The sequence below is a fragment of the Hypanus sabinus genome, chromosome 10 (genome assembly GCF_030144855.1).
Source record: "Hypanus sabinus isolate sHypSab1 chromosome 10, sHypSab1.hap1, whole genome shotgun sequence".
Lineage (NCBI taxonomy): Eukaryota > Metazoa > Chordata > Chondrichthyes > Myliobatiformes > Dasyatidae > Hypanus > Hypanus sabinus.
Genome location: NC_082715.1, coordinates 125509917 through 125524204, shown reverse-complemented (window position 1 = coordinate 125524204; position 14288 = coordinate 125509917). Strand labels below are relative to the sequence as shown.

General features: G+C 40.5%; 1 protein-coding gene across 1 annotated transcript in view; it reads left to right on the top strand.

The window, feature by feature from the left end:
• The window catches only part of LOC132401081 (uncharacterized), a 48149-nt gene extending 36921 nt beyond the window's left edge, over positions 1-11228 (top strand). Inside the window, exon 5 of the mRNA XM_059982894.1 lies at positions 7447-11228. Within this exon, the coding sequence (XP_059838877.1) occupies positions 7447-7554 (108 nt within the window). The 3' untranslated portion in view covers positions 7555-11228. The remainder of the gene's footprint in view (positions 1-7446) is intronic.
• The last annotated feature ends 3060 nt before the right edge of the window (positions 11229-14288 follow it).

Sequence of the window (14288 nt, the reverse complement as noted above, 5' to 3'; positions counted from 1 at the left end):
TGTGTGTGGCTGTCCAGTCAGCGGTAACCGTACCCCTCACCAGGGTAGTGAGATAGTGAGAGATTTGTCAGTGGTAGTGCTGTTTAACGTTAAGGGTAGGTGTTAAGACTTTGCTTGCTTTGGAGTTAGTAGTTAGTTCTGAGATGCAAGTGTTACTTGCTGCTCACCAGCCCTTGCCAGAAAGTTGTTGAAATGTTGCAGTGTGCGGGCATGGACTGTCTTCATATACTGAAGAAGGAATGGAATTGACCATGGTATAATCATCAATAAGTATCCCCCCTGACTGTAACTCATTGATAAAGTAGCTGACGGTGGTTGGGTGTCAGATCGTCTTCAGCTGTTTCATGCAATAGTGTCCAGTTGTTGAGATGATGAGCTCCAACAGCCATGGTGCTTCTGGTTGAGAATCGAGCTGCAGGCAGCATGGTTTTGGATATATTGGCTTCTAGAGGATAGAAGTACCGCATGAAGAATGTTTGAATTATTGAGTCTGGAAATGACATTGGTCACATTTGAGGAAATGCAAGTTGATGCTTCAATCATCACAGCACAGGAGCACAACAACTTACTAAATCTATGTCTCTGTTTTTTTCATTTATCAATGTTTATTGTCAATGTTGACTCTTAGCTGCTGGTAGGGGATTGATGTTATAGTCCATCTGATCTAATTTATTTAATGATCAGTATATTACTAGCAACTAATGGTATTTTTTCATTGCATTTCCTTTGTATTCTCTTCTCTCCTACATCAGCTTTTTCCCCAATTTTCCTGCCACCCATCTACATTAGGGACAATTGGTGCATCAGCTGGCTTGTCATTGGGATGTGGCGAGGGAATAGGAACACCTGGGTGGAGGCCATGGTGTCACACAGACAGCACTGCAGGGTCGTGGTCACTGCAACTGTGCTGACAAACAGAATAAGCTTTCTGCAATTAAATCTATTTATTGTCATCCAAATTGCAACAATGGAAAATATTGCAAGCTAGCTATGCAGAAGAATCTTAGAATAATAAAGGTCGTACGTTACAATCCTGCACATGTCAGCTTTCTTCAATACTGTTTTTGAATGTGAGGGAATTATTAATTTTGCCTCTTGTTCTTTGACAATTATGGTAAATGGGTCTCTGATTAAAACTGTCCATTTTGCCCAATCCCTTTTAATCAATTGCCAATTGAAAAATATTATTGAATCTCTTTCATTGCCCATCAGGAAGTTTGCTCCTGATTGTAAGATAAACTGTACCAGACATTTATTTCCTTAACTCGGCTCAGCTATTTTTGCATTCATCTGAAATCTGTTTGTTTTGGTTACAAGCTTTCCATGCATATAGTTTCCCTTTATTTTGCTTTCTTGATAGCCAACATAATTTAATACGTCTATGTGGAATCTCCCCTTCATCTTTACTGATTAGTCCAAGCATCCTTGATACCAGTCTAGTAAATCACCTCTGTATGCTCTTGAGGGTTTGTTATTGTTCCTGAAGTGCGGGGCCTATGTATGCGACACCAAGACAAACAAAAGCTTTTATTCAACAAAAACACAGAAGCACAACTTATTGATTTATACTGCTTCAGTTTCTAAAGCCAAGGATTCCTTATTACTTAGCCTTCAGATTTTGTCCTGCTGTCTTCAAAGATTTAACATAAATCCCAAGTCTCTGATCCTGCAGCTGCTTTAAAACTGTACGATTTAGGCGATCACATTGCTGAAGGAGAAAGGGAGGGCTAGATTGATGTTAGTGCAGATTACAAGGTGGGCTGAATGAAGGACCCGTTGTTTACTGTACTGTTCCATATTCTTTAGGGCAAATCATACTGCACTAGGTTAACTACTTTCACTGTATGTCACAAGACTGAAGTCCTTTGCTCTGCTCTGTATACTATATTGCTAAGTTTAGTGTCTTCAGCATAATTTGAAATATATCCCCATTCCTAATAGACTCCTGGCAACACAACTAAATACGATAGAGCTGTTTTGTACACATCATTGTTAAATAAATTATAAGGTGGACACTGAGTCAATGTTGGGCCATTGAGTGTCAATGGCACAGTTGTTTGTCAAGCCCTGCACTGCAATTCCTTTGAATGTAGTACTTAAGATGAGGTTCTGTCTGTTCTTAAAGATTCTCTAATGCTGGGAATAACAGTTTTTCTGGCAGACATTTAACCCGCCATATTTTTTTAAATGGACATCAATTACTCCCCCCTCCAGTAGAAGTTGTGTACAAGATAGTTGCTATATTCACCTTAATAGATGTGAGTATATGCATAATTTATTTTGCATGCAGAGTCCTTGAGCTTGTAAATGGTATAGGTATAGGAGGCCAGCAGCTTGAGTATTACAGTGGCATGCAGAAGTTTGGGCACCCCTGATCAAAATTTCTGTTACTGTGAATAGCTAAGCAAGTAAAAGATGACCTGATTTCCACAAGGCATAAAGTTAAAGATGACACATTTCTTTAATATTTTAAGCAAGATTATTTTTTCAATTTCCATCTTTTACAGTTTCAAAATAACAAAAGAAGGGCCCGAAGAAAAAGTTTGGGCACCCTGCATGGTCAGTACTTAGTAACACCCCCTTTGGGAAGTATCACAGCTTGTAAACACTTTCTGTAGCCGGCTAAGAGTCTTTTAATTCTTGTTTGGGTTTTTTTTTGCCCATTCTTCCTTGCAAATTCTAGTTCTGTGAGATTCTTAGGCCGTCTTGCATGTGCTGTTCTTTTGAGGTCTATCCACAGATTTTCCATGATGTTTAGGTTGGGGAACTGTGAGGGCCATGGCAAAATCTTTAGCTTGCACCTCTTGAGGTAGTCCATTGTGGATTTTGAGGTGTGTTTAGGATCATTATCCTGTTGTAGAAGCCATCCTCTCTTCACCTTCAGCTTTTTTACAGACAGTGTGATGTTTGCTTCCAGAATTTGCTGGTATTTAATTGAATTCATTCTTCCCTCTACCAGTGAAATGTTCCCCGTGCCACTGGCTGCAACACAAGCCCAAAGCATGATCGATCCACCCCGTGTTTAACAGTTGGAGAGGTGTTCTTTTCATGAAATTCTACACCCTTTTTTCTCCAATCACACCTTTGCTCATTGGGGCCAAAAAGTTCTATTTTAACTTCATCAGTCCACAGGATTTGTTTCCAAAATGCATCAGGCTTGTTTAGATGTTCTTTTGCAAACTTCTGATGCTGAATTTTGTGATGAGGATGCAGGAAAGGTTTTCTTCTGATGACTCTTCCATGAAGGTCATATTTGTGCAGGTGTCGCTGCACAGTAGAACAGTGCACCACCACTCCAGAGTCTGCTAAATCTTCCTGAAGGTCTTTTGCAGTCAAACGGGGGTTTTGATTTGCCTTTCTAGCAATCCTATGAGCTGTTCTCCCAGAAAGTTTTCTTGGCTTTCTTGACCTCACCATTCCTGTTAACTGCCATTTCTTAATTACATTACAAACTGAGGAAACGGCTACCTGAAAACACTTTGCTATCTTCTTATAGCCTTCTCCTGCTTTGTGGGCATCATTTATTTTAATTTTCAGAGTGCTAGGCGGCTGCTGATTGTTGGGACAAGGTTTGAGGAGTCAGGGTATTTATAAAGGTTTGAAATTTGCATCACCTGGCCTTTCCTAACGATGACTGTGAACAAGCCATAGTCCTAACAAGCTAATTAAGGTCTGAGACCTTGGTAAAAGTTATCTGAGAGCTCAAATCTCTTGGGGTGCTTGAACTTTTGCATGATGCTCCTTTCCTTTTTTCACTCTAAAATTCACTCTAAAATTTATACTCTAAAATTCACTCTAAAACTCTAAAACAAAAATAATACACTAATCTTGCTTAAAATGTTGAAAAGAATGTTTCATTTTTAACTTTTGGAGATCAGTTCATCTTCTACTGATTTAACTATTCACAGTAATGGAAATTTTGACCAGGGCTGCCCAAACATCTGCACGCCACTGTACTCTTAAATAACCATTGGCTCCAATTATATTGCCTGTCTCACTATAACCTTTCTGCCCTGGGGAGGGCTGTCTGTTTCTACACAATTGAACTCTTAATGTAACACTCATCGTACCACATGCAACAAAGAACACCGACCTCAATCTTTTTTTTTCGGAAGACAAGCCAGCCCCCTCGCACCAGAACTACTTTTAACCTGAGCATGACAACTAAAATTAAATTAAATTTAGTAGAACCTGAAAGGAGGATACAATTTGCAAGGCACTTCTGTATAACAAAAAAAACAGATAGCCAAAAATGGTGACCTGGAAAGTCAAAGTCGAGTTTATTATGTTAACAAGTTCATGTATGTACAAGTGTAATGAAAAACTTTCTTGAAGCAGCACATCACAGGAACATAACGTCCTTTAAGCAGGAAAGGAATGAGGTGGTGTTGGTGAGCAAGGTTTGGATTGTAAATGAGGAAAATTAGATACTTTTTCTGTGATTGGGGAGTGTGAGGTGGGGTTGAGTTCCTATGGGCTCTGACTGAAATGGAGACCCCAGCTTGACGTAAGCATTGATCAGTGGGTATGGGGTCAGGTTTTGTGATATGCTGAGATAACCTTGAAGTAAAAAAGATGAGATACGCCTTTAACATAGTGGGATCTGCTGCTACACTTTGAAAATGTGGTGGCCCTGGAAATGCCTAGCAGTGGAGCCTCAGGAGTTTGCACTACACACGATGTACTTGACCAGACAAGAAATTATGTTCTGATTATGACAAGTGCTAAGTTGGTATTTCTGAGTTGGGGTTGGGGTGGACATTGATGCTCAGAAGTGTGTCACACACAAGAAATTAGGTCCCATTTATTCCTCATTTGCTTTTCCCTAGTAGTGTATGATTTATAATCAAGGCTCAGAGAAGTTGCCAAAACTATCTTCTCCCTAGTTCAGAAATTTGCCTGACACATGCTCTTGAGATTTATTTTGACATACTTTGCATGTTAAATGCATGTATCTGTCATTTCTCAAGTACTTTAGAACAGCAGTACTTTGATATCAGGGTGAAAAGGGAATGAATGCATTTTAAAGGCAGTATGTTCAGAGAAAACCTGAACTCTGTGGTTGGTGACCAAACATTAACAATGAAAATTCTCATTTTTATGATAAAGGGTCTGCCAAAAAACACAGCTGGAAACTGCTATGCTGAAATTATTGGATTGGTGTCTGAAAGGAAACTGATTGTATAACATTGTTGGGGAGAAAGTAGTGTGGGTTGTTCATGATTATTTGCCAGAATTGTTGCCCCAATGCCCAGCTACCAACTTCATCCCGACCTCCTGTGACATTGTGAGATATAATAAATACTTATACCAGGCTCATCTGACAAAAACCTTAGTCTTAGTTATAAAACAAGCTGACTTCAAAAGTCATCAAATAAGATGTAAACAAATCCAGTAAACTAATTCCCCCATCGTCTATTCCCCACTCTGAACTTTTACCCTCTTCTCACCTGCCTGTTACTTACCTCTGGGACCCACCCTCCCTCCCTTTCACCTATCAGATTCCTCCTTTTCCAGCTCTTGACATTTTCCATCTGTCTGGTTTCACCTATCACCTTAGACCTGAAGACGAGTCTGAGCACGAAGCATCAACATCCATTAATACTGCCTGACCTGTTGTTCTTCCACCAGTTTGTGTGTGTTGCTAAGTAAGATGTAAATTATTTCATATCATTGCTGTATTTTTATGCTTATACATTGTTTGATATTTAATTTCAATTCACTATTCTTAGTTTTAACAAAGGCTCTGGGCCTGTACTCACTGAATTCAGAAGAATGAGGGGTGACCTCATTGAAACTTACCGAATGTTAAGGGCCTTGGTGAGGGAGTCCAGGACCAGAGGACACAGCCTCAGATTAAAAGCGTACCCTTTTCAAACAGAGATGAGGAGGAGAAATTTCTTTAGCCAGAGAGTAGTAATTCTGTGGGACTCGGCGCCACAGATGGCTTCAGAGGCCAAGTCGTTGGGTACAATTAAGGTAGAGGTTGATAGATTCTTGGTTAGTCAGGGCATGAAGGGATATGGGGAGAAGGCAGGAGACTGGGGCTGAGAGGGAAAATAGATCAGCCGTGATGAAATGGTGGCGCAGACTCAATGGACTGAATGAAGTAATTCTTCTTTATCTTATGGTCTAAAAAAGTATGGCAAGAGTTGCTTAAATGCTTTGTGTGCTGGTGTCTCTAGTAAGATAACCTTTCAGCTTGGGTCATCCTTGTGTTTGATCCAGCCTATTTCAGGGATTGAACACATAATTTGTGTTGAAACTAATGGTCCAAAGAGAGGGCTGTGGAATGTTTGATGTGCTGTTGAGTGGGTGTTTTAAATCAACCCAGTTGATCTGTTGAGGTGGACATGAAAAGTTAATTTGCTTTGCTCATTAACATTTAGTCATCCCTCAAACCACATGACTAGGAATGGGTCAGTCTGTATTCTCCTGTCTGTAGTACCTACCATGTTGTACACTAATTGAAAACTGTTTTTGCCTTCATGACAAGGATTCAATGCCAGCAGTAAGCTAATTAGCGCTGAAATTTAGGACATCTGATTTGTGTGAAAAGCACTGCATGAAAGCAAATTAATCTCCAACTTTTGAAGTAATGGTTCAAAGATTTATTTACAACCTGAAAATTGCACTCTTCAGACATCCACAAAACAAACCTCAAAGAATGAAAGATAGAAACATCAAAGCCCCCTCCCCAACACTTCGCACAAGCAGCAGCAAAAGCATCAAATCTTCCCCCCCCCCCCAAACCAACTCGTGCCAGCAGGAGCCCCACCCCTCCAAAGAGGCCTTTATCAAGAGTTTTTCCTAGCTGCAGGTCCAGAAGGAAGGCTAATCTCAGGGTTGTTTACATACTTGGATAATAAATGTACTTTGAATTAAAATGCATCAGGCCAAAATTAAGCCACAATTGGTTTGAGATGACGTTGAATATGCCCATTAGAAATCTCCTTCTGAGGTCTCATTGAAACGTGGGATTGTGAAATGGAGGGACAAGGTAGATTCTACAATCTGGTTCTTCTGCTGGGATCTCTAGAACGTGGGGTTGGAAATGTTTATTCAGAAATTAAATAATGCGATATCTTCACTAGGAGTTGAAATTCTCCCATCTTGTACACCTGTAAGTACATGGTCATTGGATATATTCTAAACTGACATCAACAGATTTTTGCTGAATAAGGGAACTGGGGGGTTATGGAAGCAGTGACATTACTGAATGGTTCAAGTAGCCATTCAGCATTCTGTTTTAATTTCTTGTAAATACACTTTCAAAATGCTTAAATAAACTTGATGACTATAAACTGGTAATATTTTAAAGAACTGAGAATACTTAAATAAAAAATAGGTTGACTATTCCTTTGGGGTGAGGGTGGAGAAATTGCAGTGGCTGGGGTAACTTTTCAGAAGTTTAATATTAAAACTTTGACTCCCTTGTGATTGCAGGCACCAAATCGCAGACGTGCGAGGGCCCATCGACCACCTAATAACCAGATCACAAGTTTTCGGCACTGGATAAGCATATTGTTCAGGCGGTTGATCGACAGTGTATAAAATACAACAAATGACAGATTTTTTCTGACAATTTCAATCTTTGCTTTTTCACTTTGGAAAATTAAAGCTTTCTGTCTTGACTTGCATACATACTGGCATCAAACTGCGGTATTCTGATGGTACAGAGATAAACTGTGACTCTAAGAGCACGTCATTATACCGCACTGGAAGGCATCAGCCTTTTCGTCTAAGTGACATTGTGAGAAGGTGGTGGATTAATTTTGAGCACATGCATTGTGCAAATGTTTCCTGCAATTAGTGGAACCTGAGCCAACAAATATCAAGAGCATTCGTACGTTTCCCCCAAAACAATCAAATACAATCTGAATTGTTTTTATAATACTCTTTTCTTATGTAACTGAAAATGATCCAGCCTTGAGATGCCTAGAAATGTAATAATTGTAAGTTATTTGAACTATTTATTAGATGTAGAAAGTCTTTGTGTTTTTCTATTTTGTTTCCCCATTCCCTCTTTTCTCCACCATATTCCTACTTCACCACTTCTGCATTTAGTTACCAGACTGAGCCAGGAAGCACTTTGGCTGCAGTTTTTAGTGGTTTGTTTCTGCTTGTAATTTAATTTCTTGTATTTTCAAACATTATGTTTGATGACCCAGTGTCAATGTAGCAAAATGTTAAACAATTCCCTTAATTTTACCCATCCTTCAGCCTGTAAAAACGTACTTTTTTTTTTGCCCTGCATTTTAATTTTATTTTCCTTCCTTGCACTGATGACTTGCCAAATATCTGAAGGGGAATTAACATTTTTAACTGTGCAATAATGTTTTTCATACCTGCATCTTTGGAAAGTACATTTAAATATGAAGTCAGGGTTTTATTACAATAAATTGAATTTTCGATATAGCTTTGCATTTAATCCTCTGTAGTTTTATTAGCATCAGACACTGGTGTGAATACTAGCAGAGTTCGGGGCCTTCAGCACTCATTTGAATTAAGCTGTGTCAAGGCAATGGGGAAAATGTATGAATGGACCAAGAACAACTATCTATAATAATTTGATTCTTATTTCTATTTTGTATCAAAAAGCTTCTGTTTTCAGCCACAGGGGAAAAAAAAATTCTTCATTTCCTAGATTCTAAAAAAAATTATCCTGCAAGAAGAGTAATAATCCGAAAGCAGAAAGTTTGCAGATGCTAAAAAGCTAAAGTTGAAACATTTTGGAAACACTCAGAAGATCAGGCAGCATCTGCCAAGAGGGGGAAGAACAAGACTACTGTCTCTGGTTGATCTTTCATCAGATGTGATACATGCTATTTGCACATGCTGCTGTTTAATTAATGACTAATATGCCCCACCACTTGTGTTTTTTTTCCCTAAGACATAGGAACAAAGTCAGCCAATTTGGCCCATTGAGTCTACTTTATCTTTCCATCATGGCTGCTTTAATATTCCTCTCAACTCCATTTGCTTGCCTTATCCCCTTAACCTTTCACTCCCTGATTTACCAGGAACCTGTCAACCTCTGCCTTTAAATATATCCGATGACCTGGCCTCCACAGTTGCTTGTGGCAACATCCCAGATTCACTACCCTCTGTCTAAAGAAATTTCTCCTCATCTGTGTTTTAAATGGATGTCCCCCTATACTGAGGTTATGCCCTCTAGTCCTAGATTCATAATCCTTACCAATCTCATTTGCATTTGTAGGCAGAGACTGGCCAATTCTGCTACCAAAAGAGGTTCCTAGATCCCCAATTTGGCTGCATTTTTCATTTATACTCTCCTATACTTGCAGCAGACAATGCAGTTTCTTTGCGTTAGTCTCACTAACACCTTTTAAACATTTCTTGCCCATCCCTCAACCTTTGGTCCTCAACTCATTTGTCTTAAATCAAGCCAGTAAGCTTGTAGAAGCTTTAAAGCACATGGGCAAGGCAGTCACACCCATTATGCAGTGTCAATACTGTTTCTGACTATAACACAAACCCTTCGATCTTCCAGCCTTTTGGAATTCCAACAGCTTCACAGATAAACCTACTTGCATCCTGTCCACAGATTTTCAGACTGCAGTTCCTAATTTCATCTCACTTCAGAAAATATACCTTATTGTCTACCTGTACTGCACTTCCTCTAACTGTAACACTTACATCGTTACTGTTTCCCTTGCATTACTGCTATGCATTGGTGCAATGGAATTTTCTATATGGATGGCATACAAAATAAATATAATGTTTAAATCAATTTACATACACACACATTGTTCAGAGATCTTAATGTTAAACTTTGATTTAATTTTCTATATTATGGAGCACTTGCTCAATATGTACTTGTGGCAACATTAACTTCCCATTCCATCTCAATCAATAGTCTCTATTAACTTGGCTGAACTGCCCTCGTCTTTCATGGTGGATGTTGAAGGTCCAGAACCAATCCCTGGATATAGTACTTATTACTTCCAAGCACAGTATTTACCTTCCTTTATTTTCAATCAAACTCTTCTGTTGCAGTCAAACACCAAACCATTGCTGAGTACCACTGCCCATTCTGTGCAGAATCATGTTCACTAATAATGCCTTATATGAGACTTTGTTATGTTTCTCCAGGAATTGCACTCAGATTTTGGTAAGATAACTTTGTGGACAAGTAGCTGTTCCTAGATCTTAACCATCAATAGATTACATATGACACATTGGCTATCTAACAGATTTGCAACACAGTACAGCATAGGAACAGGCCCTTTGATCCGCAATGTGGGGCTGAACCAGCTAAAAAGTAAATAAAAACAAATACCCCTCCCCTACAAAATGTCCATGTCCCTCCATCTTCCTCCCATTCATGTGCCTATCTAAACACCTCTTAAAAGCCTCTGATGTATTTGCCTCCACCACCATATCATCTAAAGAAGAGATGACTTCAGGAAGGACATTTACTTCTGAAAGATGATGGATGTATTGATAGCTCTAGATCAGGGGTTCGCAACCTGGGGTCTGTGGACCCCCTGGTTAATGGTAGGGTTCCATGGCATAAAGAAAAAGGTTAGGATCTCCTGCTCTTGAGGATGTTTTTCTTTCCATGGTCAATTGCTCCAAGTGGAATACTGTCATCCAAGTATTATTTACTTGAAAGTGGGTTTCAATGTATTTTTGAACAAAACCATTATTCACTAGAAGCTTCAAAGTTAAGTTGGGAACTGAATAATTGTGCACAACTTGTGACCAAATGTACTTTTTATTGCAGACATCATGTGAGTCTTATTTCTGTTTATTTTAAGGTGCATAACCTTTAATATCTTAGATTGTCTATACAAAAACTATTTTAAACTGCAAAGGGAAACAAAAACATGACAGCTTGAAACTGAATTGGGTTAAATTTCATCCGAGTGGGTGGAAAGTACTTTCAGTTCCAAATCAATGTTTTTGAATGCATTACACTGTGGTTGTACTAAAGAATGCAATAAGGATTTGAAATATGGATTTACTGATGCATTTATTGCAATAGTGTCTTGTTAAATGTACGTTGTGTACTGTTGCACTTGCACAACCAACAAAGTTGGCATTTTGATAGTTCCCTGGAGGAAAAAGTTCAGAATAAATTGTTGATAAGAATAATGCACCTCAAGGAGGGTGTATTCAGAGCACTGCAATCTCAAGTTATTGATCTGCTGAATACATCCCCAGCTATGTGTTGAGTTTTCATGATCACATGGATATCACCCATCAAAAATCAAAACTACAGTTCATTTTGGGTTTATTTTGTCCTAATGACGTGTACTCAGATTATGTGTACCTTGAGAAGCCAGACTTGCGAAGCCGTGCGTAAAAATGTCTCTGGAGTCCTCTTGGAGATAATATTGTCCTGATGAAAGGCAGTGTCTTTCTCCATAAATGTTGCTTGACCTGCTACAGATTTTCAGCTTTTTATGATTTATGACATCTGGCTTTAATGGCTCAGCTCCAATTCAGAAGTAGGCAAGACTTCTTTTTTGAATATTGGCCTTAAAACAAAATCCCAAGCTTAGTTGCCCAATTCTTGGTTCCTGTAGACAGAAGTTTAGCTTTCTGAATCGATATTCCAAAAAGTCTCATTCACGTCCACCTTGCAAAAGAGACAAACCTTATGTCCTTCTGTGCCTTCCTTTATCGGCAATGTAATTTTATCACAAATATCAGTTTGGTGTCATTTTAAGTCAGAATCTGCCATTTCTATATTGATGTAGTCTACAGAGTTGAAATTGAGGTCAGAGTTGCCTATTTGCTCTTTAGAAAACAATTATGGTGTAAAGGCCTGGGAAATTGATTGGTTAAAGAGATACAGGGCTGGAGAAGGGGAAGTCTGATAGGAGAGAACAGAAGACCCTGGAAGAATGAAAAGGGAGGAGCACAAGTGGGAGGTGATAGGTGGGCAAGGAGACAAGTTGAGAGAAGGAATGGGGAGGGGCATTACCGGAAGTTTGAGAAATTGATGTTCATGTCATCAGGTTGGAGGCTACCCAGACAGAATACGAGGTGGTGTTCCTCCAACCTAAGTGTGGCCTCATCATGACAGTGGAGGAAGCCATGGATAGATATACTGGAATGGGAATGCGAAGTGGAATTAAAGTGAGTGGCCACTGGGAGATCCCGCTTTTTCTGCAGTCTCCCAACTACATTGGGTCTCACTGATACACAGGAGGCCACACTGAGAGCACCGGACACAGTATATGACCCCAACTGGCTCATGGGTGAAGTGTTGCCTCACCTGGAAGGACTGTTTGGGGCCCTGAATGGTAGAGAGGGTGGAGTTATAGGGGCAGATGTATCCTTGCAAGTGGAACAAATGCTAAGATCAGTGGGGAGGGATGAATGGAATCACTCCGATCCTTGCAGTAAGCAGGAAGTGGAGGTATGGGAAGGGAAAGATGTGCTTGGTGGTGGGATCCTGTTGGAGATGGCAGAAGTTGCGGAGAATTATGCGCTGGACGTGGAGGCTGGAGGGGTGGTAGGTTAGGGCAAGATGAATCCTATCTGTGAGGGTGGCAGAAGGATAGGGTAAACACAGACGTGCATGAAGTCGAAGAGATGCAGTTGAGGGCAGCCTTGATGGTGGAGGAAGGGAAGGCCCTTTCTTTGAAGGAGGAGGACATCTTTGTTCTGGAATGAAAAGCCTCAACCTGGGAGTAGATGCAGCAGAGACGTAGGAATGTAAGTTACAGCCTGCAGGAAGTGCACACAGGTTCATTTGTTGCTCCAGATTCTAGCATCTGCAGTCTTTGTGTCTCCATAAATGTAAATTATTCTTGGTCAGGGAAGCCTGAACAATCGCCACTAGTCATTACAGGAACACTACAACAAAACAATTCTAACCTAACCTATGATTTACCCTCCCAATCAGAGGAAAGGGAAACTTGCTTCAATGTTTCTCATCTCCAAATGCCAGTTGGAGCTTTGCGGTCAGTAGCAGGGTTTACATATCCAAGCTCAACTGTCTAACAACCAAATTTTGGCTGTAATAGTCTTAACAATTTGACTGTTTTATGGAGAACCTCACTGACTGGATAACGTGTGAGGATCTCAAATGAAACTTTGAGCACAGGGGTAGGGGTGGTGGTTGAACCCATTGCAGACGTCAAAACTTTGGACTATGGTCTCCGTGGGCTCTAGTAGACATAGATATTCCTCTGGATTTGGTCCATACAACAGTAGAATTTCCACTGCTATCTCCAACACTCTACTGAGAAGTGAGAAGCTGGCAAGTGATAGGTGGTAAAGGGCTGAAAAAAAATCCAATGGATGTGGACCATGGGAGAAAGGGAAGGAAGAGGGGCATAAGAGAGTGAGGAGAAGAGGGAAGACAGAATGGGGAATGGAAGTAGATGGGGGAGAAGTTACCGCAAGTTAGAGAAATCAATGTTCATACTGTCAGGTTGGAGGCTACCCAGATCACATGAGGTGTTGCTCCTCCAACTTGAGAGTGGCCTCATCATGGCAGACCATGGACTGACATGTAAGAATGGAAAAAGAGAGTGTAATTAAAATTGTTGGCACTGGGAAATCCTGCTCATTGCGGATGAAATGAAGGTGCTTGACAAAACAGTCCCCCAATCTACGTCGGGTCTACTGCCACAGAGGAGACCGAACTGGGAGCACCAGGTACAGTAGATGACCCTGACAGACTAACAGGTGAAATACTAACTCATATGGAAGGACTGTTTGGGGCCCTGAATGGAGGAGAGGGAGGAGGTGAATGGGCAGGTGTAGCATGACTTCCACTTATAGGGATAAGTACCAGGAAGGAGATCAATGGGGAGGGATAAATGGATGAAGGAATCACAGAGAGAGCGATCCCTGTGAAAAGCCATGAGTATGGGGGGGGGGGGGGGGGGTAAAGACATGTTTAATGGTAGGATCCCTTTGAAGATGAGAAGATCGAGGCAAAAAGATCGAGAAAGGGGAGAGGAGTGTCATAAATGGATCAAGTGAATTTACAGCAGGGTGGAAGTTGGAGACAGTTGATTAAATTGACAGGCTCAGCATGGGTGCTTGAAGCAGCACCAATGCAGTCAATGTAGTGCAGGAGGAGTTGAGAGTGTTATCCTTCTCACATAGCCAACGAGAAGGCAGGGATAGCTGGGGTCCGTGTGGATGCCCATGGCTGCACTTTAGATTTGGAGAAAGTGGGAGAGGCTGAAAGAAATCGTTGAGTGTGAGGACCAGTTTTGCCAACAGAGGAACGTGTAGTGAAAGAAGCGGAGAGTTTTAAGACTTTTTGATGGGTATAGGGACTGGACATCTAGTGT